At 43.4% G+C, this 27,572-nt stretch overlaps 1 protein-coding gene across 1 annotated transcript in view; it reads right to left on the reverse strand.

Moving 5' to 3' along the window:
* cfap299 (cilia and flagella associated protein 299) overlaps window positions 1-27,572 on the reverse strand; it is a 304,876-nt gene that overhangs the window by 191,361 nt on the left and 85,943 nt on the right. Inside the window, exon 3 of the mRNA XM_036979192.1 lies at window positions 8,171-8,261. Within this exon, the coding sequence (XP_036835087.1) occupies window positions 8,171-8,261 (91 nt within the window). The remainder of the gene's footprint in view (window positions 1-8,170; window positions 8,262-27,572) is intronic.

Here is a 27,572-nt window from a genome sequence, read left to right on the forward strand (position 1 = left end):
ACAGAGCTGGTCTAGGATCAGGTGTAAAAGAGCAGGCCCAGAGGGATCCTGTGTTACAGAGCTGGTCTAGGATCAGGTGTAAAAGAGCAGGCCCAGAGGGATCCTGTGTTACAGAGCTGGTCTAGGATCAGGTGTAAAAGAGCAGGCCCAGAGGGATCCTGTGTTACAGAGCTGGTCTAGGATCAGGTGTAAAAGAGCAGGACCAGAGGGATCCTGTGTTACAGAGCTGGTCTAGGATCAGGTGTAAAAGAGCAGGACCAGAGAAATCCTGTGTTACAGAATAAATATTTTAGATCTAAATGTTTTTCCTCATAATCCTAAACTATCGGACCACCATTGTATTAAATTTGCAATCGCAAAACAAATAATCTGTACAGACCCCAACAAAGGATTATCAAAGCCGCACTATTAATTCTCTGACAACCCAAAGATTCCTAGATGCCATTCCAGACTCCATCCACCTACCCAAGGACATCGGACTACAAAAATCAGTTAATCACCTAAACTAGGACCAAAACTTAAGACAAATTCACCTTTCAGCAGGACAATAACCTAAAACACAAGGCCAAATCTACACAGGAGTTGCTTACCAAGATTACATTGATTGTTCCTCAGTGGCCGAGTTACAGTTTTAACTTAAATCAGCTTGAGAGTGTATGGCAAGACATGAAAATGTTCAACAATGTGACAGAGCTTAAAGAATATTTTGAAGAATAATGTGCAAATATTGTACAATCCAGGTGTGCAAAGCTCATAGAGACTTACCCAGAAAGACTCACAGCTGTAATCGCTGCCAAAGGTGATTCTAACATTAATTAAGAGATTAAGTCGTCTCTTTAATCAGGTAGAAACCTGTAGGCAGCAAGCGTCATGATGGTCAGCATATGGTGCGAGGAATGATGACAGGTGCCAGTTTTGTGTTTTCTTTCTTATTAAACGGGGATGAAACTGAATGAAACACAGCCAAGCTCCTTTCATGAATCCCTCTATAGGATGAATATATCCTAGCCTAGTATTTACAGTAGCATATTATTTTTCAACTCGTATATGATTTTTCTCATCACTGCAGCCATTTTGAACATTGTATTGCCACTGAGCGTGACAGAAGCAGCGTTTGGTGACGTCATGCACATTTTTCTGAAAAGTGAAACTTGGAAAAAACACATTGGACCTGATGTGAAAATCTAAATCTGTATTTTGGGGGAATTCAGACTAAAAGTTTGCAACGCAGTTGGTGAGAAAAGGCCTTTACACTCTGTAAAGATCGTAATTTAGCTGTTGATGTTGGCTGTCACGCCCTGACCGTAGAGAGCCTTTTTTTAGTCTCTATTTGGTTAGGTCGGGGTGTGACTTGGGTGGGGAAATCTATGTGTTCTATTTCTTTGTTGGCTGGGTGTGGTTCCCAATCAGAGGCAGCTGTCTATCGTTGTCTCTGATTGGGGATCATACTTAGGCAGCCTGTTTTCCACCTGAGTTTGTGGGATCTTGATTTTATTAGTTGCTGTATTAGCCTGCAGAACTTTATGTTCGTGGTTTTTTTGGGTTGGTGTTCATCATAATAAAGGAAGATGTACGCTTACCACGCTGCACCTTGGTCTCATTCCAACAACGGAACAAGCTTTCAAATCATATACAGTATTATGGAATGTTTTTCAATTGCGTAAACAACAACAGTAACTGTGTGATGGCGGGGATGCAGAGTTGTGTTCCAAACTAAACAACTACAAGCGTGCTTGCTATTAGAGCGTTGGGTCAGTAACCGATAGATTGCTGGATCGAATCCCTGAGCTGACAAGGTAAAAATGCCCCTGAGCAAGGCAGTTAACCCATTGTTCCCCGGGCGACGAAGATGTGAATGTCAATTAAGGCAGCCCCCCGGTACCTCTCTGATTCAGAGGGAAGACACATTTCAGTTGTACAACTGATTAGGTATCCCCGTTTCCCTCGTTCCTCAACGGCAGAGATAGAATAGATAATAAAAGTCGTCTTATAGTTGAAGACTTCTTTTGAGTCAGAAAATTAAAACTGTTAGTCCTGTCACTCACCAGTTAGTCCTGTCACTCACCAGTTAGTCCTGTCACTCACCAGTTAGTCCTGTCACTCACCAGTTAGTCCTCTCACTCACCAGTTAGTCCTGTCACTCACCAGTTAGTCCTGTCACTCACCAGTTAGTCCTCTCACTCACCAGTTAGTCCTCTCACTCACCAGTTAGTCCTCTCACTCACCAGTTAGTCCTCTCACTCACCAGTTAGTCCTGTCACTCACCAGTTAGTCCTGTCACTCACCAGTTAGTCCTCTCACTCACCAGTTAGTCCTCTCACCCACCAGTTAGTCCTCTCACTCACCAGTTAGTCCTGTCACTCACCAGTTAGTCCTGTCACTCACCAGTTAGTCCTGTCACTCACCAGTTAGTCCTCTCACTCACCAGTTAGTCCTCTCACTCACCAGTTAGTCCTCTCACTCACCAGTTAGTCCTCTCACTCACCAGTTAGTCCTCTCACTCACCAGTTAGTCCTGTCACTCACCAGTTAGTCCTCTCACTCACCAGTTAGTCCTGTCTATCACTCACCAGTTAGTCCTGTCACTCACCAGTTAGTCCTGTCACTCAAACTCTTGTAAAGTTTTTGTCTTATGTTGCACCTCCCCCACGTTCTCCAGGAATATTATTATAATGTTACTGAATGTATCCAGAGTATTTGGTTATGAACAAATACGGCGAAAACTACAGTAAATGTAAAATGCACCTCAAATCAACAGTTGTAATGTTTGGATTCAGTCTTGTATCAGGTGAACTGTTGTGTCCTCACCTTCGGTCGAATCATTTCCCCATCTCCAAACTGTTCCCTTTCAATTGCTACCATGTTTATACATATGCTTTTCATATTTCTTCTGTAAGAAACAGGTTAATTTAGGCCCTATCCCTATAGGCCGACTCCTACGAGGGTAAAGGTTTAACCCTATAGGCCGACTCCTACGAAGGTAAAGGTTTAACCCTATAGGCCGACTCCTACGAGGGTAAAGGTTTAACCCTATAGGCCCGACTCCTACGAGGGTAAAGGTTTAACCCTATAGGCCGACTCCTACGAGGGTAAAGGTTAAACCCTATAGGCCGACTCCTACGAGGGTAAAGGTTTAACCCTATAGGCCGACTCCTACGAGGGTAAAGGTTTAACCCTATAGGCCGACTCCTACGAGGGTAAAGGTTTAACCCTATAGGCCGACTCCTACGAGGGTAAAGGTTTAACCCTATAGGCCGACTCCTACGAGGGTAAAGGTTTAACCCTATAGGCCGACTCCTACGAGGGTAAAGGTTTAACCCTATAGGCCGACTCCTACGAAGGTAAAGGTTTAACCCTATAGGCCGACTCCTACGAGGGTAAAGGTTTAACCCTATAGGCCGACTCCTACGAGGGTAAAGGTTTAACCCTATAGGCCGACTCCTACGAGGGTAAAGGTTTAACCCTATAGGCCGACTCCTACGAGGGTAAAGGTTTAACCCTATAGGCCGACTCCTATGAGGGTAAAGGTTTAACCCTATAGGCCGACTCCTACGAGGGTAAAGGTTTAACCCTATAGGCCGACTCCTACAAGGGTAAAGGTTTAACCCTATAGGCCGACTCTTACGAGGGTAAAGGTTTAACCCTATAGGCCGACTCCTACGAGGGTAAAGGTTTAACCCTATAGGCCGACTCCTACGAGGGTAAAGGTTTCACCATTTGATAATAGTGTCATGCTTTAAAACAGCCAGCTGCCTGTTTTAAGACACACAGTAAACTCCTATGTTCAGTTACAGTATATTGGAAATAACCACAGGGCACTGCAGAAACTTCATTTCGATTCGACCAGAGAAGTCAATAGCCCATTTAATGTCCAATGAAAGCCTGTTGAACTTTGGCACATTTCAAATCGACCAGTCTGTGTGCAAAATAGAGGGTTATACTTGATACGGTTGACTGGTTATTACACTGAGCAAAATGGTGTAAATTCAACTCATATTAGACATATTTGACAGCTATAATAACAGGCCTGTTTTTATAACAGAGGCAGGGACCAGTTGAAACAAAACCATAGAAGGTTGACTTGATATACACATATACACAGTGTTTTGAGGATAAACAGTATTGTCTTTTTTTCCAACCCATTTTAACTTTTATAAAGATCTAAGCAATATATGTATGATGTCATGACATTAAATATTACATTATCCAAAGCTAGAAAAAACTTACCAACCAATAAAGAGAGTGCATGGTCCTTTATGAAGGACATCCAGAATATCTCGCCATATGCCCCACACACATGGGTAAGTCAATTATTGGCTGGAATACATGTAGGTAATATAAACATACAAGAGGGGTCAGGCAGTTTGACCTGTTACTCAGGGAGTTTCCAAGAGAAAAGGTATTAAGTGCTCAAATGTGGGTCTGATTTTAAAACAGGGGGGGGGGGGTTGGAAGAAAATAAACACTTTCCCAGAACCGTTTTCCATCAGAGGAAGCACTTCGGAGGGAGAAATTAGGAGGGGGAGGGGGGACATGTCAGCATAATATTGTTTGGTGATACAAAACACTATATTTTGTTCCATCGTTTTTTATGCTCTCTCTCACTCTTTTCTAAACACAGGAAGAGGTACAGTTGACAGTGCTTGATTCACAGCTCTTATTTCAGTCAGCTACAGTGGTTTATTAGAACATCTGTGGAAGGAAAGCAGTGACCACGTCCTTATACCTGCCTGGTCTAAAAGTTCAGAGAGAGAGAGAGGAGAGAGAAGAGAGAGAGGAGAGAGAGAGAGAGAGAGAATTTACTGTTTACATACAGTGAGGGAAAAAAGTATTTGATCCCCTGCTGATTTTGTACGTTTGCCCACTGACAAAGACATGATCAGTCTATAATTTTAATGGTAGGTTTATTTGAACAGTGAGAGACAGAATAACAACAACAACATCCTGAAAAACACATGTCAAAAATGTTATAAATTGATTTGCATTTTAATGAGGGAAATAAGTATTTGACCCTTCTGCAAAACATGACTTAGTACTTGGTGGCAAAACCCTTGTTGGCAATCACAGAGGTCAGACGTTTCTTGTAGTTGGCCACCAGGTTTGCACACATCTCAGGAGGGATTTTGTCCCACTCCTCTTTGCAGATCTTCTCCAAGTCATTAAGGTTTCGAGGCTGACGTTTGGCAACTCGAACCTTCAGCTCCCTCCACAGATGTTCTATGGGAATAAGGTCTGGAGACTGGCTAGGCCACTCCAGGACCTTAATGTGCTTCTTCTTGAGCCACTCCTTTTTTCCCTTGGCTGTGTGTTTGGGTCATTGTCATGCTGGAATACCCATCCACGACCCATTTTCAATGCCCTGGCTGAGGGAAGGAGGTTCTCACCCAAGATTTGACGGTACATGGCCCCGTCCATCGTCCCTTTGTCCTGTTCCCTTGCCAGAAAAACAGCCCCAAAGCATAATGTTTTCACCTCCATGTTTGACGGTGGGGATGGTGTTCTTGGGGTCATAGGCAGCATTTCTCCTCCTCCAAACACGGCGAGTTGAGTTGATGCCAAAGAGCTCCATTTTGGTCTCATCTGACCACAACACCTTCACCCAGTTGTCCTCTGAATCATTCAGATGTTCATTGACAAACTTCAGACAGACATGTATATGTGCTTTCTTGACCAGGGGGACCTTGCGGGCGCTGCAGGATTTCAGTCCTTCACGGCATAGTGTGTTACCAATTGTTTTCTTGGTGACTATGGCCCCAGCTGCCTTGAGATCATTGACAAGATCCTCCCGTGTAGTTCTGGGCTGACCGTTCTCATGATCATTGCAAATCCACGAGGTGAGATCTTGCATGGAGCCCCAGGCCGAGGGAGATTGACAGTTCTTTTGTGTTTCTTCCATTTGCGAATAATCGGACCAACTGTTGTCACCTTCTCACCAAGCTGCTTGGCGATGGTCTTGTAGCCCATTCCAGCCTTGTGTAGGTCTACAATCTTGTCCCTGACATCCTTGGAGAGCTCTTTGGTCTTGGCCATGGTGGAGAGTTTGGAATCTGATTGATTGATTGCTTCTGTGGACAGGTGTCTTTTATACAGGTAACAAACTGAGATTAGGAGCACTCCCTTTAAGAGTGTGCTCCTAATCTCAGCTCGTTACCTGTATAAAAGACACCTGTCCACAGAAGCAATCAATCAATCAGATTCCAAACTCTCCACTCACTCTCCACTCTCCACTCAGAGCCAGAAATCTTTCTGATTGAGAGGGGGTCAAATACTTATTTCCCTCATTAAAATGCAAATCAACTTATAACATTTTTGACATGTGTTTTTCAGGATGTTGTTGTTGTTATTCTGTCTCTCACTGTTCAAATAAACCTACCATTAAAATTATAGACTGATCATGTCTTTGTCAGTGGGCAAACGTACAAAATCAGCAGAGGATCAAATACTTGTTTCCCTCAATGTAGAGGACTTGTTTACAACAAGTGTGTCTGGTGGTTCGAGCCCCGTCCCAAATTACTAGCTATTCCCTGAGCAGTGCACTACTTTTGACCAGGCCCCATAGGGATTTAAAACCAAAAGGGTTTCATGGGCGAAGGATAAGGCAACCCAATGGTAAAGACATCAATACATCTGTTCCTATACACACTGAGTGCACATGAATAACACCTTCCTAATACTACCACACCCTGTTCAAAGAGACTACAATCTTGTGTCTTGCCCATTCACCCTCTGAATGGCACACGTACACAATCCATGTCTCAATTGTCTCAAGTCTTAAAAATCCTTCTTTAACCTGTCTCCTCCCTTTCATCTATACTAATTGAAGTGGATTTAACAGGTGACATTAATAAGTGATCATAGTTTCACCTGGGTAGTCTATGTCATGGAAAGAGCAGGTGTTCCTAATGTTTTGTACACTCAACAGCAAACACTCTCCCTTTGCAATTCTAAGCTGTTGGAAAACCCTGGGGACATGTACAGAAGCTGTTGGAGAACCCTGGGGACATGTACAGAAGCTGTTGGAGAACCCTGGGGACATGTACAGAAGCTGTTGGAGAACCCTGGGGACATGTACAGAAGCTGTTGGAGAACCCTGGGGACATGTACAGAAGCTGTTGGAGAACCCTGGGGACATGTATAGAAGCTGTTGGAGAACCCTGGGGACATGTACAGAAGCTGTTGGAGAACCCTGGGGACATGTACAGAAGCTGTTGGAGAACCCTGGGGACATGTACAGAAGCTGTTGGAGAACCATGGGGACATGTACAGAAGCTGTTGGAGAACCCTGGGGACATGTACAGAAGCTGTTGGAGAACCCTGGGGACATGTACAGAAGCTGTTGGAGAACCCTGGGGACATGTACAGAAGCTGTTGGAGAACCCTGGGGACATGTACAGAAGCTGTTGGAGAACCCTGGGGACATGTACAGAAGCTGTTGGAGAACCCTGGGGACATGTACAGAAGCTGTTGGAGAACCCTGGGGACATGTACAGAAGCTGTTGGAGAACCCTGGGGACATGTAAAACAGAGATATAGCAGTACTGGTAGCCCTATGGTGGTGGAAGATGAAGCATGAGCAGTGGAACTGAACGCCCTGAATTAACCCAGCTATTATTTCTATTCCAACAGGTTTTGAATTATAAACGACATGGGCAATATCTAATGGGTATTATAAACTGGGTGGTTCGAGCCCTGAATGCTGATTGGCTGACAGCCGTGGTATATCAAACCGTATACCACCAAAACATTTATTTTTACTGCACTAATTACATTGGCAACCAGTTTATAATGGCAATAAGGCACCTCAGGGCTTGTGATATATTGGCAATATACCACGGCGAAGGGCCTTATTTCTTAAATATCTAATGAATATTTTTGTTATGTTCTAGATAGCATGGCCAGGGCGGTGAGGGTTGGAGTTGGCACACTAACTGGGTGGTGAACTGGAGAGAAGGTCAAAAAGGCTGGGAGGACTAGGTCCAGAGGTGATGGGAGGAAGGAGATGGAGGAAGGAAGAGAGAGGAAGTGAAGGGTTGGGGTTCCACTGAACCTGGCAGAATGTTCTGTTCCCTCCAGATCCTAACTCCTAATGGAATGGTAGAGGTATGTTTTGGGGGAAGAAATCCCATTACGTAGATATGTGAGTGCTGTAATAATGTACTGTCTCTACTCACAGTCATTTTCCCACTACGGTTGGCCTCCTCTCGCTCCGCCAGCGCTTTCAGGAAGTTATCGTTCAGCTCTTTTCCCACACTCGCCAGTGTCCTGGAAAACACGCCATGGGAACAGTTTGAAATGTTTCTTTCATTGTAGAAAGAAAAAACTGTTTCGTAGGTTGTTTAAAGGAACTTTATTGAAGCTTTGTATAATCTATGCATAGCAATAATTAGCCAATAATCACTGCATCAAAGGGACAATCTGCTACATCAATTTTTTTTATAAATTAATGATATGTACCCGTAGATTCTTGAAGAATATAACTTATAAATGCCTCATGAGTTTAGTTCAACTGCCGTACCCCGTCAGAACCCAAAATATAAAGCTTGTTTTACTCCCAATGTGTGTCAACAAAGTAAATGTAAACAAACACTACGTGGTTAAAACTATAATCTTAATATCATGGCTAGTCAGTCCTTATATCCACATCTCTGTCTGTCAATTTGAGAGCAGTTACATTTCTCCAGGCCCATCCCTCAGCTTCTTACCGACAGGCGCAGGTTGGTGGCTTTGTTATTGTTTCAACTGCTAATTGCCTCTTTAAGCTCAAATGGGTACAACTTGGACATGTTTTCAAGTGGAATTTATGAGATGGGTCTAAGCCTTTTCCAAGGGACTCTTCGCAGTTAGTTGGTACTAACCAGGTTTCTCCCAAGAGAAGACATTCAGACAGCAAAAGGTTTTCACATTACATTAGTAACCATAATATCCGTGCCTTCAGAAAGCATATTCACTCCTTGCCGTTTTCCACATTTTGTCGTGTTACCACCTGAAATGTAGATTTGGAGTCGCATAATACCGCATAATGTCAACGGGAAATTTTGCTTGCAGAACATTTTTGAAATGAAAAAACTTTTTTAAGCTGAAATGTCTTGAGTCCATAAGTATAAGATAAGTATTCAACCCCTTTGTTATGGTACGTCTAAATACGTTCAGGAGTAAACATGTGCTTAACAAGTCACATAATAAGTTGGAGTCACTCCGTGTGCAATAATAGTGTTTAACATGATTTTTGAATGACTACCTCATCTTTATACCCACCCCCACACATACAATTATCTGTAAGGTCCATCAGTCGAGCAGGGAATTTCAAACACAGATTCAACCACAAAGACCAGGGAGGTTTTCCAATGCCTCGCAGAGAAGGGCACCTATTGGTAGAAAAAATGCAGACGCTGAATATCCCTTGGAGCATGGTGAAGTTATTAATTAGGCTTCATTAATTATGTATTTATTCATTTGGATGGTGTATCAATATACCCAGTCACTACAAAGATTTTTTAAATGTTTTATGTATTTAACCTTTATTTAACTAGGCAAGTAAGTTAAGAACAAATTCTTATTTACAATGACGGCCTACCAAATGGCAAAAGGGCTCCTGAGGGGACTGGAGCTGGGATTAACAATTTAAAATAAAATACAAATCTAGGACAAAACACACATCACAACAAGAGAGACACCACAACACTACATAAAGAGAGACACCACAACACTACATAAAGAGAGACCTAAGACAACAACATAGCAAGGCAGCAACACATGAAAACACAGCATGGCAGCAGCACAACATGGCAGCAGCACAGAACATGGTAGCAACACAACATGGTAGCAACAACATGGTAGCAGCACAAAACATGGTACAAACATTATTGGGCACAGACAACAACACAAAGGGTAGAGACAACAATATATCACGCGAAACAGCCACAACTGTCAGAAAGAGTGTCCATGATTGAGTCTTTCAATGAGATGGAGATAAAACTGTCTAGTTTGAGTGTTTTTTGTAGCTCATTCCAGTCGCTTGCTGTAGTGAACTGAAAAGTAGAGCGACCCAGGGAAGTGTGTGCTTTGGGGACCTTTAACAGAAAGTGACTGGCAGAACGGGTGTTGTATGTGGAGGATGAGGGCTGCAGTAGATATCTCAGATAGGGGGGAGTGAGGCCTAAGAGGGTTTTATAAATAAGCATCAACCAGTAGGTTTTGCAACGGAGATTACCAGTTTACAGAGGAGTATAGAGCGCAGTATAAACAGCATTGGTGGCAAATCTGATGGCCAAATGGTAAAGAACATTTAGCCGCTCAAGAGCAACATTACCTGCCTATCTATAAATTACGTCTCCGTAATCTAGCATGGGTAGGATGGTCATCTGAATCAGGGTTAGTTTGGCAGCTGGGGTGAAAGAGGAGCGATTACGATAAAGGAAACCCAGTCTCAGCTCCTTAGCCTGGAGCTTTGATATGTGCTGAGAGAAGGACAGTGTACCGTCTAGCCATACCCCCCAAAAGAGCAAGAGGGTAAGTAATAATATGGGAATGAGGTAGTTGGGTGTGCTATTTACAGATGGGCCTGTGTACAGGTACAGTGATCGATAAGGTGCTCTGACAGCTGATGCTTAAAGTTAGAGAGGGAGATATAAAACTCCAGCATCAGAGATGTTTGTAATTCGTTCCAGTCACTGGCAACAGAGAACTGGAAGGGAAGGCGGCCAAAGGGGGTGTTGGCTTTGGGGGTGACCAGTGAGATATACCTGCTGGAGTGAGTACTATGAGTGGGTGTTGCTATGGTGACCAGTGAGCTGAGATAAGGCGGAGCTTTACCTAGCAAAGATTTACAGATTACCTGGAGCCAGTGGTTTTGGAGACGGATATGTAGTGAGGGCCAGCTAACGAGAGCATACAGGTCACATTGGTGGGTATTTTCGGCAGCATGAGTGAAATTTGTTGCGAAATAGGAAGCCGAATCTAGATTTAATTTTGGATTGGAGATGCTTAATGTGAGTCTGGAAGGAGACTTTACAGTCTAACCAGACACCGAGGTATTTGTAGTTGTCCACATATTCTAGGTCAGAACCGTCCAGAGTAGTGATGCTAGTCGGGCGGGAGGGTGCGGGCAGCAATTGGTTGAAGGGGATGCAGTTAGTTAGAATTTAATAGCAGTTGGAGGAGTGGTGTATGGTGTTGAAGCTCATTTGGAGGTTTGTTAGCACAGTGGCCAAAGGGAGGGAGGTTAAGGTTAGAGAAAGCTTGCTGGACACTAAGAAAGCTTTGTTGTAGAGTATTTAACACAACATCTGAGGAGGGGCTAGCTGAGTATAAGACTGTATCTTCTGCATATAAATGGATGAGATAGCTTCCTACTCCCTGAGCTATGTTGTTGATGTAAATTGAGAAGAGCGTGGGGCCTAGGATCGAGCCTTGGGGTACTCCCTTGGTGACAAGCAGTGGCTGAGATAACAGATGTTCTGAAGTTTAAGGAGTTTAAGGAGCTCCTCAGACTCAGTGACTGCCTGCAGGGAGAAACTTTGTAGCGGGGCGGTGGGAAAAAAGGGGGAAAATGGAGGAGAATAAAAAGGGAGGAGCATCGGGGATAGTTGAGCAGCTGTGAGGAGGAGGGTTTATTCTCCAGGTCTTTAACTGTTTTCCAGAAATTCTTGGGTTAGGACCCACAGAGAGAGAACTACTCCTTAAAGTAATTAACTTTGACCTTTCAGATCCCCAGAGTGCACTTATTTCTCATTCGCCAAATTGACTTTTTGAGGTGGAGTAACTCTGCCAGATCACAGTCGAACCAGGGGCTGAACTTGTTTTTAACCTGTTTTGTTAACAATAGCACTGAAAATATCCAAAGGGAAGGTTCCAGTGTCTTCGACAGAGGGGATCGAGCTGATTCTATACCATTTTACGAAGGCCAGGTCATGAAGGAAGACTTGCTCATTAAAGTTTTTTAGCAAGTGTCTATGACAAATCAGGACAGGTCATTTCACTGAGCAGCCATTACGAACGCATGCTGTAAAACAGGGGATCACTAAGGTCATTACAGAAAACAGACTGATACCTATCAGGATTATTTGTAAGGATAACATCAAGGAGAGTAGCATTTTCTGGGTGTTTGGAGTCATACCTTACACAATTGGTAATAATCTGAGAAAGATTTAGGGAGTTTCATTGCTTTAGGACTTGGTCAGTTGGTTTAAGCATGTCCCAGTTTAGGTCACCTAGCAGGACAAATTCAGACTTAGTGTAAGAGGCCCGGTCACCTAACTCAGTTGCCGGAGAGGAAGGAAACTACTCAGGGATTTCAACATGAGGCCAATGGTGACTTTAAAACAGTTACATAGTTTAATGGTTCACCCATGACTGCGTGGCCACACACTCCTCCAACTCAATCATCAAGTTTGCAGACGACACAACAGTAGTGGGCTTGATTACCAACAATGACGAGACAGCCTACAGCGAGGAGGCGAGGGCCCTGGTAGAGTGGTGCCAGGAAAATAACCTCTCACTCAACGTCAACAAAACGAAGAAGCTGATCATGGACTTCAGGAAACAGCAGAGAGCGCACGCCCCTATCCACATCGACAGAACCGCAGTGGAGAAGGTGGAAAGCTTCAAATTCCTCGGCGTACACACTTTTAAAGATGCACAATTCAGAGCATCCGTTTGGGCTGCATCACCGCCTGGTACAGCAACTGCATCGCCCGCAACCGCAGGGTACTCCAGGTGGTGGTGCAGTCTGCCCAACGCTTCACCGGGGGCACATTGCCTAACCTCCAAGACACCTACAGCACCCGATGTCACAGGTAGGTCGAAAAGATCATCAAGGACAACAACCACCCGAGCCACTGCCTGTTCACCCCGCTATCATCCAGAAGGCGAGGTCAGTACAGGTGCATCAAAGCTGGGACCGACAGACTGAAGTCTCAAGGCCATCAGACTGTTAAATAGCCATCACTGTAAAACCAATAGCCGACTACCATCCAGCTACTCAACCCTGCACCTTAGAGGCTGCTGCCCCATATACAGAGACATGGAATCACTGGTCACTTTAAAAGGAACACTAGTCACTTAAATAATGTTTACATACTGCTTTACTAATCTCATATGTATATACTGTATTATATTCTACTGTATTTACCCATCTCATATGTATATACTGTATTATATTCTACTGTATTTACTAACTAGTCACTGTAATAATGTTTACATACTGCTTTACCAATTTCATATGTATATACTGTATTCTATTCTACTGTATTTACTCAAAGCCTCTCCGACATTACTCATCCTAATTTATATATTTCTTAATTACATTATTTTACTTTTAGATTTGTGTATTGTTGTGAATTGCTAGATAGTACTGCACTGTTGGAGCTAGGAAAACAAGCAATTCACTACACCCGCAATAACATCTGTTAAATATGTGTATGTAACCATACATTTGATTTGATTTGATAGGAGAAAACTGAGTCTGGATCAACAACATTGTAGTTACTCCACAATACTAACCTAAATGACAGAGTGAAAAGAAGGAAGACTGTATAGAATACAAATATTCCAAAACATGCATCCTGTTTGCCACAAGGCACTTAAGTAATACTGAAAAAAATGTGGCAAAGAAATTACATTTTTGTCCTGAATACAAAGCGTTATGTTTGGGGCAACTCTTCATATTTCCAAGCATTGTGGTGGCTGCATCATGTTATGGGTATGCTTGTGATCGACAAGACCTAGGGAGATTTTTTGGGATAAAAATAAATGGAATAGAGCCAGAGGATGAGAGGACAGGCAAAATCCTAGAAGAAAACCAGGTACAGACACTGTGAGACGAATCCACCTTTCAGCAGGACAATAACCTAAAACACAAGGCCAAATCTACACTGGAGTTGCAGTTTTGACTTAAATAGACTAGAAAATCTATGGCAAGACCTGAAAATGCCTGTCTGGCAATGATCAACAACCAACATGACAGAGCTCGAAGAATTTAAAAAAAGAATAATGGGCAAATATTGTACAATCCAGATGTGCAAAGCTCTTAGAGACTTATCCAGAAAGACTCAGTGTTTCAAACATGTATTGTCTCAAGGGGGTGAATACTCATCTAATCAAGATATATTAGTGTTTTAATTTTCATAAATGTTTTATAAATGTTAGAATCTTTCTTCCACTTTGACATGACAGAGTATTTTCTGTAGATTGTTGACCAACGATTACAATTTAATCCAGATGAATCCCACTTTGTAACACAACAATGTGTAAATACTTTCTGTAGGCCCAGTGAACATATCATTCAATGTAAAAACATATTCTTATATAAATACCATAAGTATGTAATAACAAATTGCTCAAACAAGCCATTTTGGAGAATTGTAACCCTTATGAAGAAATAGCCTAATTCAACACGTGCAGTGATTACTATACTTGAGTTGCAAATGTAAAGGGGAAGGAAGTCTTGACATGCTAAGAAGCAACAGGTTTATGGATTGAGTATCTATGGATTGAGTATCTATGGGTTGAGTATCTATGGGTTGAGTATCTATGGGTTGAGTATCTATGGATTGAGTATCTATGGGTTGAGTATCTATGGGTTGAGTATCTATGGGTTGAGTATCTATGGCTTGAGTATCTATGGCTTGAGTATCTATGGGTTGAGTATCTATGGGGTGAGTATCTATGGATTGAGTATCTATGGGTTGAGTATCTATGGGTTGAGTATCTATGGGTTGAGTATCTATGGGTTGAGTATCTATGGGGTGAGTATCTATGGGTTGAGTATCTATGGGTTGAGTATCTATGGGGTGAGTATCTATGGGTTGAGTATCTATGGATTGAGTATCTATGGGTTGAGTATCTATGGGTTGAGTATCTATGGGTTGAGTATCTATGCTAAATGGTCCAAATGGGAATGATTTGTCAGTTCATTTTAAACCAACGTCTGACCAATGGTGACAGACATTCTCCAAATATAAAGCAAAACAAATACTGTTTCTTTACAGAAATCAGTTTTGCTCATTATTCACACAAGTCGTATTGTTATGGTTACTGTAAAACCAAACTCCTAGGCACACATCACAAAACCCCTTTCAGATGTGTTCCTTACTTTTGTTCATTAATCATTTGGAGAACCCGCCGGCGCTATAAGATTAATTATTTCAAGGATTAAATGATTTTGTATCATGTTATGACAGCTTTTTTACACTTTAGTTGGCCCGTTTCCATGGAAATCTTTTTTTTGGGGGGGGGGACTACACCTCTCCGTTGGGCCTCCACACACCTGACAAAACATTGGCACTGATGAGTCAAACAGCAGCAGCAATAGGAGCCAGTGTCCCGAATGGCACCAATTTTCCCTACACAGGGTCCTGGTCAAAAGTAGTGCACTATATAGGGAATAGGGCTCTGATCTATAGTAGTGCACTATATAGGGAATAGGGCCCTGGTCTAAAGTAGTGCACTATATAGGGAATAGGGCTCTGGTCTATAGTAGTGCACTATATAGGGAATAGGGTGCCATTTGGCATGCCGGCAGTGTGTGAAACCTTCATCGGGTCAACACCAAGTTAAGAGTCATCCTGAAGGCAGAAAACAAGCCACTGAGAACCTCTCCTTCTTCTGTGGTTGAGAGTGTTAGTGTGTACCACCTGAAGGAAAGGACAGGGGCTTTGTTCATTTTCATCTGGTACCATTTTACAGGTTAAAACAGCGCACAAATACTTTTGTTGGATCAGATGTATATTTACATTGATAAATGTGTGTTTTTCCCTCAAACAGCAGACGTATCATTGTACTGCACTGTAGGGCATGTGTATCAACAGTACAGTTGAGGTCTTGGGAGGGGAAATGCTCTGGTCAGTAAAACATTGAGCCCATCCTGTGAACTGTATAGGATGTGTCCCAACACGAACAGAGACATTTCTGTTTTGTCTCAACACAACTCATTAAAAGTAACTCACGTCAACACTGATAATGATCTTTTAGATTCTCTGAGGTCATACAGCCATATAGCATCGTCAGTCATGGATTGGTTTTCCCAAAAGACCTTTCGGCCTTCTGGTGTCCATCATTTACCCCACAGATAACATGACGCACATAGAAATACAAAGAAACTGGAGACTTCAAATGCATCAAAGCAATATTGTGAATGGCCTCTTCAAGTTGGTACGGAAATAGTAGTTTGAGAAACCAAATCAGTGCAGATGTTTCAAACTAAAGAAGGAAATCCACATGGACAAACATATCATGTGGGTAGGTAAATGGCAACTCCCAAGAAATATACACTACCGCTCAAAAGTTTGGGGTCACTTAGAAATGTCCTAGTTTTTGATAGAAAAGCACACTTGTTTTGTCCTTCAAAATCACATCAAATTGATCAGAAATACAGTGTAGACATTGTTAATGTTGTAAATTACTATTGTTGCTGGAAATTGCAGATTTTTTTATGGAATATCTACATAGGCCCATTATCAGCAACCATCCCTCCTGTGTTCCAACGGCACGTTGTGTTAGCTAATCCAAGTTTATAATTTAAAGGCTAATTGATCATTAGAAAACCCTTTTGGAATTATGTTAGCACGGCTGTGCATGGCTGTGTGCTCGATTTTAAACACCTGTCAGCAACAGGTGTGGCTGAAGTAGAAGAATCCATTCATTTGAAGGAGTGTCCACATACTTTCGATAGAAGGCATGAGGTTCCCTTTTGAAACCGATGGGGAGGAGTCGGGAGTGTGATCAGCTGACCATTAAAGAGTTTCTATTGGCTGCCTGCCATTATGCAAATGAGAGTAAAGAGCAGAAGTGGAGCATCCATTCTTACGTCTCAAAGAATGTTTACTATTCCTAATATGTCCCTGGGTACCTCCCAAATGCAACCCTACTCACTATATAGTGCACTACTTTTCTTCATAAGTAGTGGACCTGAAAGGGAATTGAGTGCCATTAGGACCTAGGCCCTGAATCGCCCCTGTGTGTGGTAACAGAAACCCAGGTTCCTTTACAGAGAGAGAGGGCCAGGCCAAGTGGGGGCAATTAAAAACCAAACGGCCACTCTGATTGAACAGGATTTAGCCGACCATGATGCACTGGGTCGGGGCCTCACCTTGTTTGTTCTGGATGGTGAATAGAGAGTGGTGGGGGGGAGACAATCCCCTAACCAATTGTGCGTGTGTTTTGCATTATTTGTAAGTTATTTTGTACATAATGTTTCTGCCACCGTGTCTTATGACCGAAAATATCTCGATATCAGGACATTGATTTTTAATTTTACTCCACACTCAGAGACGTGTACAAAGCCCTCCCTCGCCCTCCATCTGGCAAATCTGACCATAATTCTATCCTCCTGATTCCTGCTTACAAGCTAAAACTAAAGCAGGAAGTACCAGTGACTTCGTCAATAAAAAAGTGGTCAGATGAAGCAGATGCTAAGCTACAGGACTGTTTTGCACAGACTGCAATATGTTCTGGGATTTTTCCAATGGCATTGAGAAGTACATCACATCAGTCACTGGCTTCATCAAAAAGTGCATCGATGACGTCGTCCTCACAGTGACCGTACATACATACCCCAACCAGAAGCCATGGATTACAGGCAACATCCACACTGAGCTAAATGATAGAGCTGCCGCTTTCAAGGAGTGGGACTCTAACCCGGAAGCTTATAAGAAATCCCGCTATGCCCTCCGACGAACCATCAAACAGGCAAAGCATCAATACAGGACTAAGATCAAATCGTACTACACCAGCTCTGACTTTTGTCAGATGTGGCAGGGCTTGCAAACCTTTACAGACTACAAAGGGAAGCACAGCCAAGAGTTGCCCAATGATACGAGCCTACCAGACGAGCTACATTACTTCTATGTTCGCTTCGAGGCAAGTAACACTGAAACATGCATGAGAGCGTCAGCTGTTCCGGACGACTGTGTGATCACGCTCTCCGCAGCTGATGTGAGTAAGACCTTTAAACCGGTCAACATTCACAAGGCCAGACTGATTACCAGGACGTGTACTGCGAGCATGCACTGACCAACTGGCAAGTGCCTTCACTGACATGTTCAACCCGTCTCTGACTGAGTCTGTAATACCAACATGTTTCAAGCAGACCACCATAGTCCCTGTGCCCAAGAACGCGAAGATAACCTGCCTAAATGACTAACGACCCATAGCATTCACGTCTGTAGCCATGAAGTGCTTTAAAAGGCTGGTCATGGCTCACATCAACATCATCATCCCAGAAACCCTAGACCCACTCCAATTTGCATTCTGCCCAAACAGATCCACAGATGATGCAATCTCTATTGCACTCAACACTGCCCCCTCCCACCTGGACAAAAGGAACACCTGTGTGAGAATGCTGTTCATTGACTACAGCTCAGCGTTCAACAACATGGTGCCCTCAAAGCTCATCAATAAGCTAAGGACCCTGGGACTGAACACCTCCCTCTGCAACTGGATCCTAGGATCCTGGTCCAAGGAGAGAACAAGGCACTCACAGCCAAGTTAAAAAATCGTCCAACGAAGATTCCAACATGGATTGTCTACTCAGGGAAAACAGGGTGATGAAGGAGTCGCTACTAGACATACAAAGTCATAACATGTGTGAAAATCGAATGTTTTCTGGGATTCCTGAGGACGCATCCAATAATCCAGAGGGCGCGATCAGAGAATTCATTCAATCTGCCTTGAAACTTCCTATAGAGACTGTAAACAAGGTGGCTTTCCACCAAGTACACAGACTTGGAGCTCGGAGCGACAAGACCAAGGGTCCTCGACCGATCATGGCAACATTTTAACACTACCAACAAAAGGAGAGGAAGGAGCTTAAAGGGACCAAATTCGGTCTGAATGACCAATATCCAAGGGAGATAAACAAACATCGCAAGAAACTGTACCCGGTACAGAGGATGCTGTTCATAGACTACAGCTCAGCGTTCAACACCATAGTGCCCTCAAATCTTATCAATAAGCTAAGGACCCTGGGACTAAACACCTCCCTCTGAAACTGGATCCTGGACTTCCTGACAGGCCACCCCCAGGTGGTAAGGGTAGGCAACAACACATCCGCCACACTGATCCTCAACACGGGGGCCTCTCAGGGGTGCGTGCTCAGTCCCCTCCTGTATTCCCTGTTCACTCATGACTGCACTGCCAGGCACGACTCCAACACCATCATTAAATTTGCCGATGACACAACAGTGGTAGGCCTGATCACCGACAACGACGAGACAGCCTATAGGGAGGTGGTCAGAGGCCTGGCCATGTGGTGCCAGGACAACAACCTCTCCCTCAACGTGATCAAGACCAAGGAGATGATTGTGGACTACAGGAAAAATAGGACCGAGCACGCCCCCATTCTCATCGACGGGGCTGCCGTGGAGCAGGTTGAGAGCTTCAAGTTCCTTGGTGTACACATCACCAACGAACTATCATGGTCCAAACACACTAAAACAGTCGTGAAGAGGTCCACGACAAAACCTTTTCCCCCTCAGGAGACTGAAAATATTTGGCATGGGTACTCAAGTCCTCAAAAGGTTCGACAGCTGCACCATCGAGAGCATCCTGGTATGGCAACTGCTCGACAGAGGGCAGTGCATATGGCCCAGTACATCACTGGGGCCAAGCTTCCTGCCATCCAGGACCTCTATACCAGGCGGTGTCAGAGGAAGGCCCTAAAAATGGTAAAAGACTCCAGCCATCCTAGTCATAAACTGTTCTCTCTGCTACCGCACGGCAAGCGGTACCGGAGCGCCAATTCGAGGTCCAAAAGGCTTCTTAACAGCTTCTACCCCAAGCCATAAAACTCCTGAACAGCTCATCAAAGGGCTACCCAGACCCCTCTTTTACACTATTGCTACTCTCTGTTATTATCTATGCATAGTCACTTTAACTCTACCTACATGTACATATTACCTCAATTACCTCAACTAACTGGTGCCCTCCGCACATGGACTCTGAACCGGTACCCGCTGTATATAGCCTCACTATTGTTATTTTACTGATGCTGTTTAATTCTTTATTTTCTATTGTTTTACTTAACAATTATTCTTCTTAAAACTGTGTTGTTGGTTAAGGGTTTGTAAGTAAGCATTTCACTGTAAGTTCTTCACCTGTTGTATGCCTGTAGCCGACTTCATTAGTGTTTACTAAGTACATTGTATTTCTGTCCTGTCATCAAACAGTTACTCCATCACACCAACATTTTAGTCTAATCTTTACAAATACATTCCTGTTGTTAACCTGAACAAAGACATGATGAAAGGAGCCACTGTTCTCAACGAATGAATGGCTGTGATGTAAAGATCAGACAAACCACATCTTTAAAATAGAGCCTAGAATCAACAAGCAGAGGTGTGAACGGTTAGAAAAAGATGACTAGATTAGCTTTAGTTGAGAAACACCTCTCAATACAACATCCTCTTCTGTTTTCATGCCAGAACTCCATAGAGACCTGAGGTGTTTACACAGCCATTCCTCAAAGCGCTAGGTTTGAACATTTGTTCACAGAGAATATGTTAATATGTCACAGTGGAGAATCAAACTGTGATAATACGCAGCCGGCTTGAATTACACTGCAAGATTTCATTAACACCCGTGGTTGTCTCATTCATTTGTGTTTCCTCATTGAATATGCATAGGGGGGGGGGTCCATGGCAGGTGGGTACCATCCTCCAGTGATCAAACTGTCAGGGATGCTCAGGAGCAGATGTGAGGGGTACAGGAACAGCAGAACTGGTTGAGGGAAAACATCATGGTGTTGGTCTGCTCAGGAAGGCCCAGTGTTGTTCAACTGTCCTGTTAAACCAGGACTACAAAAACTGTCCTGGCAGTAACCTCTTGGAGAGAGGGGTCAGACCTGTCAGAAGACCTCCTCTTGTGATGAACACACCAAGGTTGGAGGCTCTCTTCAATGAACCAAAGAGTTCCCTGGGAAAAAAAGTTTATTGAGGAAACCTGAGGTGTGTTCCAACAAGACATACCGTTTGAGAAGGTTAATAACTAAGGTAGTTTTACTTCGACCATGAACGTTCTCTAATGCAAGCTAACAAATCAAATCAAAATGTATTTATATAGCCCTTTGTACATCAGCTGATATCTCAAAGTGCTGTACAGAAACCCAGCCTAAAACCCCAAACAGCAAGCAATGCAGGTGTAGAAGCACGGTGGCTAGGAAGCACGGGTTCAGTCAGAAAAGTTAGTGTGCAGTGACGCTAGCGGAAGTGTCTGTTTCCTATGGCATTTGAGCCAATGGGCAGGCTCGGGGCAAAGCCATGTCAAGAGGCAACAGATGTGTATGATTGTCGGGGAAGGAAATACTTTACTTCCTGTGTACTCAAGACTCAAGGGAACTGCTCCGAAGTCAAGACACACACTGAACTGTTACTGAGCGTACCAATTCTGTAGCTGCTTCTGTTGCTACATCTCATTCATTCATGAGTAGTACAGATACAATTACTACATCTGTATGGTGTTAAGAGTTTGATGGATACAAGTGTAAAACAGATGTGATTTGTTTAGTGGAGAAGGAAGCAGAACAGTAAACAGTCTAATGATGTGGTGAGGCTTTTGTTTAGTAGATAAGGAAGTAGAACAGTAAACAGTCTAATGACGATGTGTTAAGGCTTTTAGTTAGTAGATAAGGAAGCAGAACAGTAAACAGTCTAATGATGATGTGGTGAGGCCTTTATTTAGAGGATAAGGAAGCAGAACAGTAAACAGTCTAATGATGATGTGGTGAGGCCTTTATTTAGAGGATAAGGAAGCAGAACATTAAACAGTCTAATGACGATGTGGACCCCAGGAAGAGTAGCTGTTGCTGTCGCAACAAGTAATGAGAATCCCAATAAGATACAAAATGTCCAAATGATTCAGTCCCAGGATCCTTAGCTTAGTGATGAACTCGGAGGGTACTATGGTGTGGAACGCTGAGCTCTAGTCAATGAACAGCATTCTCACGTAGGTGTTCCTTTTGTCCAGGTGAGAAAGGGCAGTGTGGAGTGGAATAGAGATTGCATCATCTGTGGATCTGTAGGGGCGGTATGCGAATTGGAGTGGGTCTAGGGTTTCTGGGATGATGGTGTTGATGTGAGCCATGACCAGCCTTTCAAAGCACTTCATGACGAAGGAGTAGGCTGTCCTTGTACATAAGAATGTGTTCTTAACTGATTCCATATCTGTTATTTCATAGTTTGATGTCTTCACTATTATTCACAATGTAGAAAATAGTAAAAATAAAGAAAAATCCTGGAATGACTTGGTGTGTCCAAATATGGTGCTGCACAACTTGACGGTCGGGAGTAGGCTACAGCATAAGTGGATTGGAGGATTCTAAATTAATATCTAAGGGGCATAACATTTCCACACGCTAATTGTGGTGTAATCAAACTTTCAGTTGAGCGTACTAGCTCTTTGCGAATTTACGAAAGCACCCAAATGTCCATTGACAACGCACAATGACTATACCATTTAGCTAAGCTAAGAATGACGGAAATAATCAAGTCAATAAACGTTGGGTAGTTAGATAGCCTATAGTTAATTTACAGTCAAGTTTGATGTATAACTACTAACGTTAGGTAGCTAGCTAACATACCATACATACTGCTGTATTGATATGCTATGGCCCTCGGAGTGTGGTGTCAGGAAAACAACCTCACACTCAACGTCAACAAAACTAAGGAGATGATTGTGGACTTCAGGAAACAGCAGAGGGAACACCCCCCTATCCACATCGATGGAACAGTAGTGGAGAGGGTAGCAAGTTTTAAGTTCCTCGGCATACACATCACAGACAAACTGAATTGGTCCACTCACACAGACAGCAGCGCCTCTTCAACCTCAGGAGGCTGAAGAAATTCGGCTTGTCACCAAAAGCACTCACAAACTTCTACAGATGCACAATCGAGAGCATCCTGGCGGGCTGTATCACCGCCTGGTATGGCAACTGCACCGCCCTCAACCGTAAGGCTCTCCAGAGGGTAGTGAGGTCTGCACAACGCATCACCGGGGGCAAACTACCTGCCCTCCAGGACACCTACACCACCCGATGTCACAGGAAGGCCATAAAGATCATCAAGGACATCAACCACCCGAGCCACTGCCTGTTCACCCCGCTATCATCCAGAAGGCGAGGTCAGTACAGGTGCATCAAAGCTGGGACCGAGAGACTGAAAAACAGCTTCTATCTCAAGGCCATCAGACTGTTAAACAGCCACCACTAACACTGAGTGGCTGCTGCCAACACACTGACACTGACTCAACTCCAGCCACTTTAATAATGGGAATTGATGGGAAATGATGTAAATATATCACTAGCCACTTTAAACAATGCTACCTTATATAAATGTTACTTACCCTACATTATTCATCTCATATGCATACGTATATACTGTACTCTATATCATCGACGGTATCCTTATGTAATACATGTATCACTAGCCACTTTATACTATACTATGCCACTTTGTTTACATACTCATCTCATTTGTACATACTGTACCCGATACCATCTACTGTATCTTGCCTATGCTGCTCTGTACCATCACTCATTCATATATCCTTATGTACATATTCTTTATCCCCTTACACTGTGTACAAGACAGTAGTTTTGGAATTGTTAGTTAGATTACTTGTTATTACTGCATTGTCGGAACTAGAAGCACAAGCATTTCGCTACACTCGCATTAACATCTGCTAACCATGTGTATGTGACAAATAAAATTTGATTTGATTTGATTTGATTTGTGGTTCGTAAGAACAGCGCAGCTAACAAATTGTCAGCCAACATAACGTGTAAAGGTAAGTTATTTGAAAAGTCATTACTTTATTACATTGAGTAGCAAGCTACCTCTTTGGTCGTTAGGGCAAATCTGGTCTGTGATAGGAGGAGGGGTTTTCACACCTAGCTCGGCTATTAGACTATTCTTTAGTAAAGGTGGAATGGTCTATTGTTCAGCTATTAGCCCCCCTCCCCAACTTGCAACAAATTGTTGTTACTCCCATCTCGTTCCTCGCCCTCTTCCACGCGACATTCTGCACCCGAGTGGCTCGCTTGTGGGCGTGCTGGCAGGATATGGCAGCACCTTCAGTCGGGCGTCAAGTATTCTGCAGAGCAAGTTTGTATGAAGGTCTGGTTATTCACAGGCAATATGTTATATACTATGAAGGTACATTTGTGTCTTTTTGTCAAGAGCAAAACTTTTTTTATTTTCAATCAAATATAATTGTTCCGAAAGCAACTTTTTTCGAAACAAAGGAAGTCATAGCGGACACCTACGAAGAAGGACTGTGTGATGATGGCATCTCAGGTAAGCAGCACTGGGCGTTCTTCTGTCCAACTTCTACATAGCTAGTAGTTAGCTCCTACGATTCAGTGTCGTTCATAACATTCTACTTACATACATACAGTAGAATGTTAATTAAATCATGCAATTATTATTCTCAACCCAACCAAAAGCATTTAGCTACAAACGCCTGTTCTCGCCATTTTCTGTTGAATTCATCTAACTTTCTTTCATGGCAACTCATAAGCAGGCCATGTTCTATTTGTTTCATAGTCGATATATAATCATATTTCATGACAGTGTAAAGGTTAGCTTTTTTTACAGAAGGATGAAAGAACACAATATGTCTGTCAGGGAATGCTATTCTGACATGTCAGATGAAGAGTTAGACCAGAAAGTCAGGGCCATTAAGGCGAGGATGCCCCATGCGGGCTTTAGAATGGTCAAAGGAAGTCTCAGAGCAATGGGCCATCGTGTACAATGGAGAAGAGTTATGGAGTCTTGGTAGCGTTTAGATGGTGCCCCATGCCGGCTTTAAGATGGGCCATCGTGTACAATGGAGCAGAGTTAGGGAGTCTTCGTAGCGTGTAGATGGTGCCCCATGCGGGCTTTAAGATGGGCCATCGTGTACAATGGAGCAGAGTTAGGGAGTCTTCGTAGCGTGTAGATGGTGCCCCATGCCGGCTTTAAGATGGGCCATCGTGTACAATGGAGCAGAGTTAGGGAGTCTTCGTAGCGTGTAGATGGTGCCCCATGCCGGCTTTAAGATGGGCCATCGTGTACAATGGAGCAGAGTTAGGGAGTCTTCGTAGCGTGTAGATGGTGCCCCATGCCGGCTTTAAGATGGGTCATCGTGTACAATGGAGCAGAGTTAGGGAGTCTTCGTAGCGTGTAGATGGTGCCCCATGCGGGCTTTAAGATGGGCCATCGTGTACAATGGAGCAGAGTTAGGGAGTCTTCGTAGCGTGTAGATGGTGCCCCATGCGGGCTTTAAGATGGGCCATCGTGTACAATGGAGCAGAGTTAGGGAGTCTTCGTAGCGTGTAGATGGTGCCCCATGCGGGCTTTAAGATGGGCCATCGTGTACAATGGAGCAGAGTTAGGGAGTCTTCGCAGCGTGTAGATGGTGCAGGTATCATTGCCAGAATGATACAGCTTCGTTGTATTGCTCGGCAAAGATACTCTGTTCCTGCTCCCCTGTCTCTCATCCACATTGATACAAATCAGAAATTGATAAAGTCTCCATCAAATCTAAGTAGTAATTTTATCTTTATTATTCTTACTTATTCATGGTCAAATGTTCAATGATGTATGAAATGGGAGTTGTTCTTCATCAATAGGTAATAGATAAATAACGAAGCAGGTTAATAGGTTAAACACTTCACTTTTAATTCCAATGCTTTCTTTCAAGATACAACATTGTCATCTTTGGCCGTATAGATGGATTTTCAAGGAAGGTAAATCTGTTATGTTGTTTGCATATTGCATATGTCCCATCACCTAATGAACAACCACAATACCAGTCTGGTGTAAAGCATATGTCCCATCACCTAATGAACAACTACAATACCAGTCTGGTGTAAAGAATATGTCCCATCACCTAATGAACAACCACAATACCAGTCTGGTGTAAAGCATATGTCCCATTACCTAATGAACAACTACAACACCAGTCTGGTGTAAAGAATATGTCCCATTACCTAATGAACAACCACAATACCAGTCTGGTGTAAAGAATATTTCCCATCACCTAATGAACAACCACAACACCAGTCTGGTGTTAATCTTTCTGGGTTGTATTGACGTATCGTACCACAACACCAGTCTGGTGTTCAGCTTTCTGGGCTGTATTGACGTATCGTACCACAACACCAGTCTGTTGTTAATCTTTCTGGGCTGTATTGACATATCGTACCACAACACCAGTCTGGTGTTAATCTTTCTGGGCTGTATTGACGTATCGTACCACAACACCAGTCTGGTGTTCAGCTTTCTGGGCTGTATTGACGTATCGCACCACAACACCAGTCTGGTGTTAATCTTTCTGGGCTGTATTGACGTATCGTACCACAACACCAGTCTGGTGTTCAGCTTTCTGGGCTGTATTGACGTATCGTACCACAACACCAGTCTGGTGTTAATCTTTCTGGGCTGTATTGACGTATCGTACCACAACACCAGTCTGGTGTTAATCTTTCTGGGCTGTATTGACGTATCGTACCACAACACCAGTCTGGTGTTCAGCTTTCTGGGCTGTATTGACGTATCGTACCACAATACCAGTCTGGTGTTCAGCTTTCTGGGCTGTATTGACGTATCGTACCACAACACCAGTCTGGTGTTCAGCTTTCTGGGCTGTATTGACGTATCGTACCACAACACCAGTCTGGTGTTCAGCTTTCTGGGCTGTATTGACGTATCGTACCACAATACCAGTCTGGTGTTCAGCTTTCTGGGCTGTATTGACGTATCGTACCACAATACCAGTCTGGTGTTCAGCTTTCTGGGCTGTATTGACGTATCGTACCACAACACCAGTCTGGTGTTCAGCTTTCTGGGCTGTGTTGATGCATCGTACCACAACACCAGTCTGGTGTTCAGCTTTCTGGGCTGTATTGACGTATCGTACCACAACACCAGTCTGTTGTTAATCTTTCTGGGCTGTGTTGATGCATCGTACCACAACACCAGTCTGTTGTTAATCTTTCTGGGCTGTGTTGATGCATCGTACCACAACACCAGTCTGTTGTTAATCTTTCTGGGCTGTATTGACGTATTGTACCACAACACCAGTCTGGTGTTCAGCTTTCTGGGCTGTATTGACGTATCGTACCACAACACCAGTCTGGTGTTCAGCTTTCTGGGCTGTATTGACGTATCGTACCACAACACCAGTCTGTTGTTAATCTTTCTGGGCTGTATTGACGTATTGTACCACAACACCAGTCTGGTGTTAATCTTTCTGGGCTGTATTGACGTATCGTACCACAACACCAGTCTGTTGTTAATCTTTCTGGGCTGTATTGACGTATCGTACCACAACACCAGTCTGGTGTTAATCTTTCTGGGCTGTATTGACGTATCGTACCACAACACCAGTCTGGTGTTAATCTTTCTGGGCTGTATTGACGTATCGTACCGTACCACAACACCAGTCTGGTGTTAATCTTTCTGGGCTGTATTGACGTATCGTACCACAACACCAGTCTGGTGTTAATCTTTCTGGGCTGTATTGACGTATCGTACCACAACACCAGTCTGGTGTTAATCTTTCTGGGCTGTATTGACGTATCGTACCACAACACCAGTCTGG

The sequence above is a fragment of the Oncorhynchus mykiss genome, chromosome 6 (assembly GCF_013265735.2).
Source record: "Oncorhynchus mykiss isolate Arlee chromosome 6, USDA_OmykA_1.1, whole genome shotgun sequence".
In the NCBI taxonomy this organism is placed as follows: domain Eukaryota; kingdom Metazoa; phylum Chordata; class Actinopteri; order Salmoniformes; family Salmonidae; genus Oncorhynchus; species Oncorhynchus mykiss.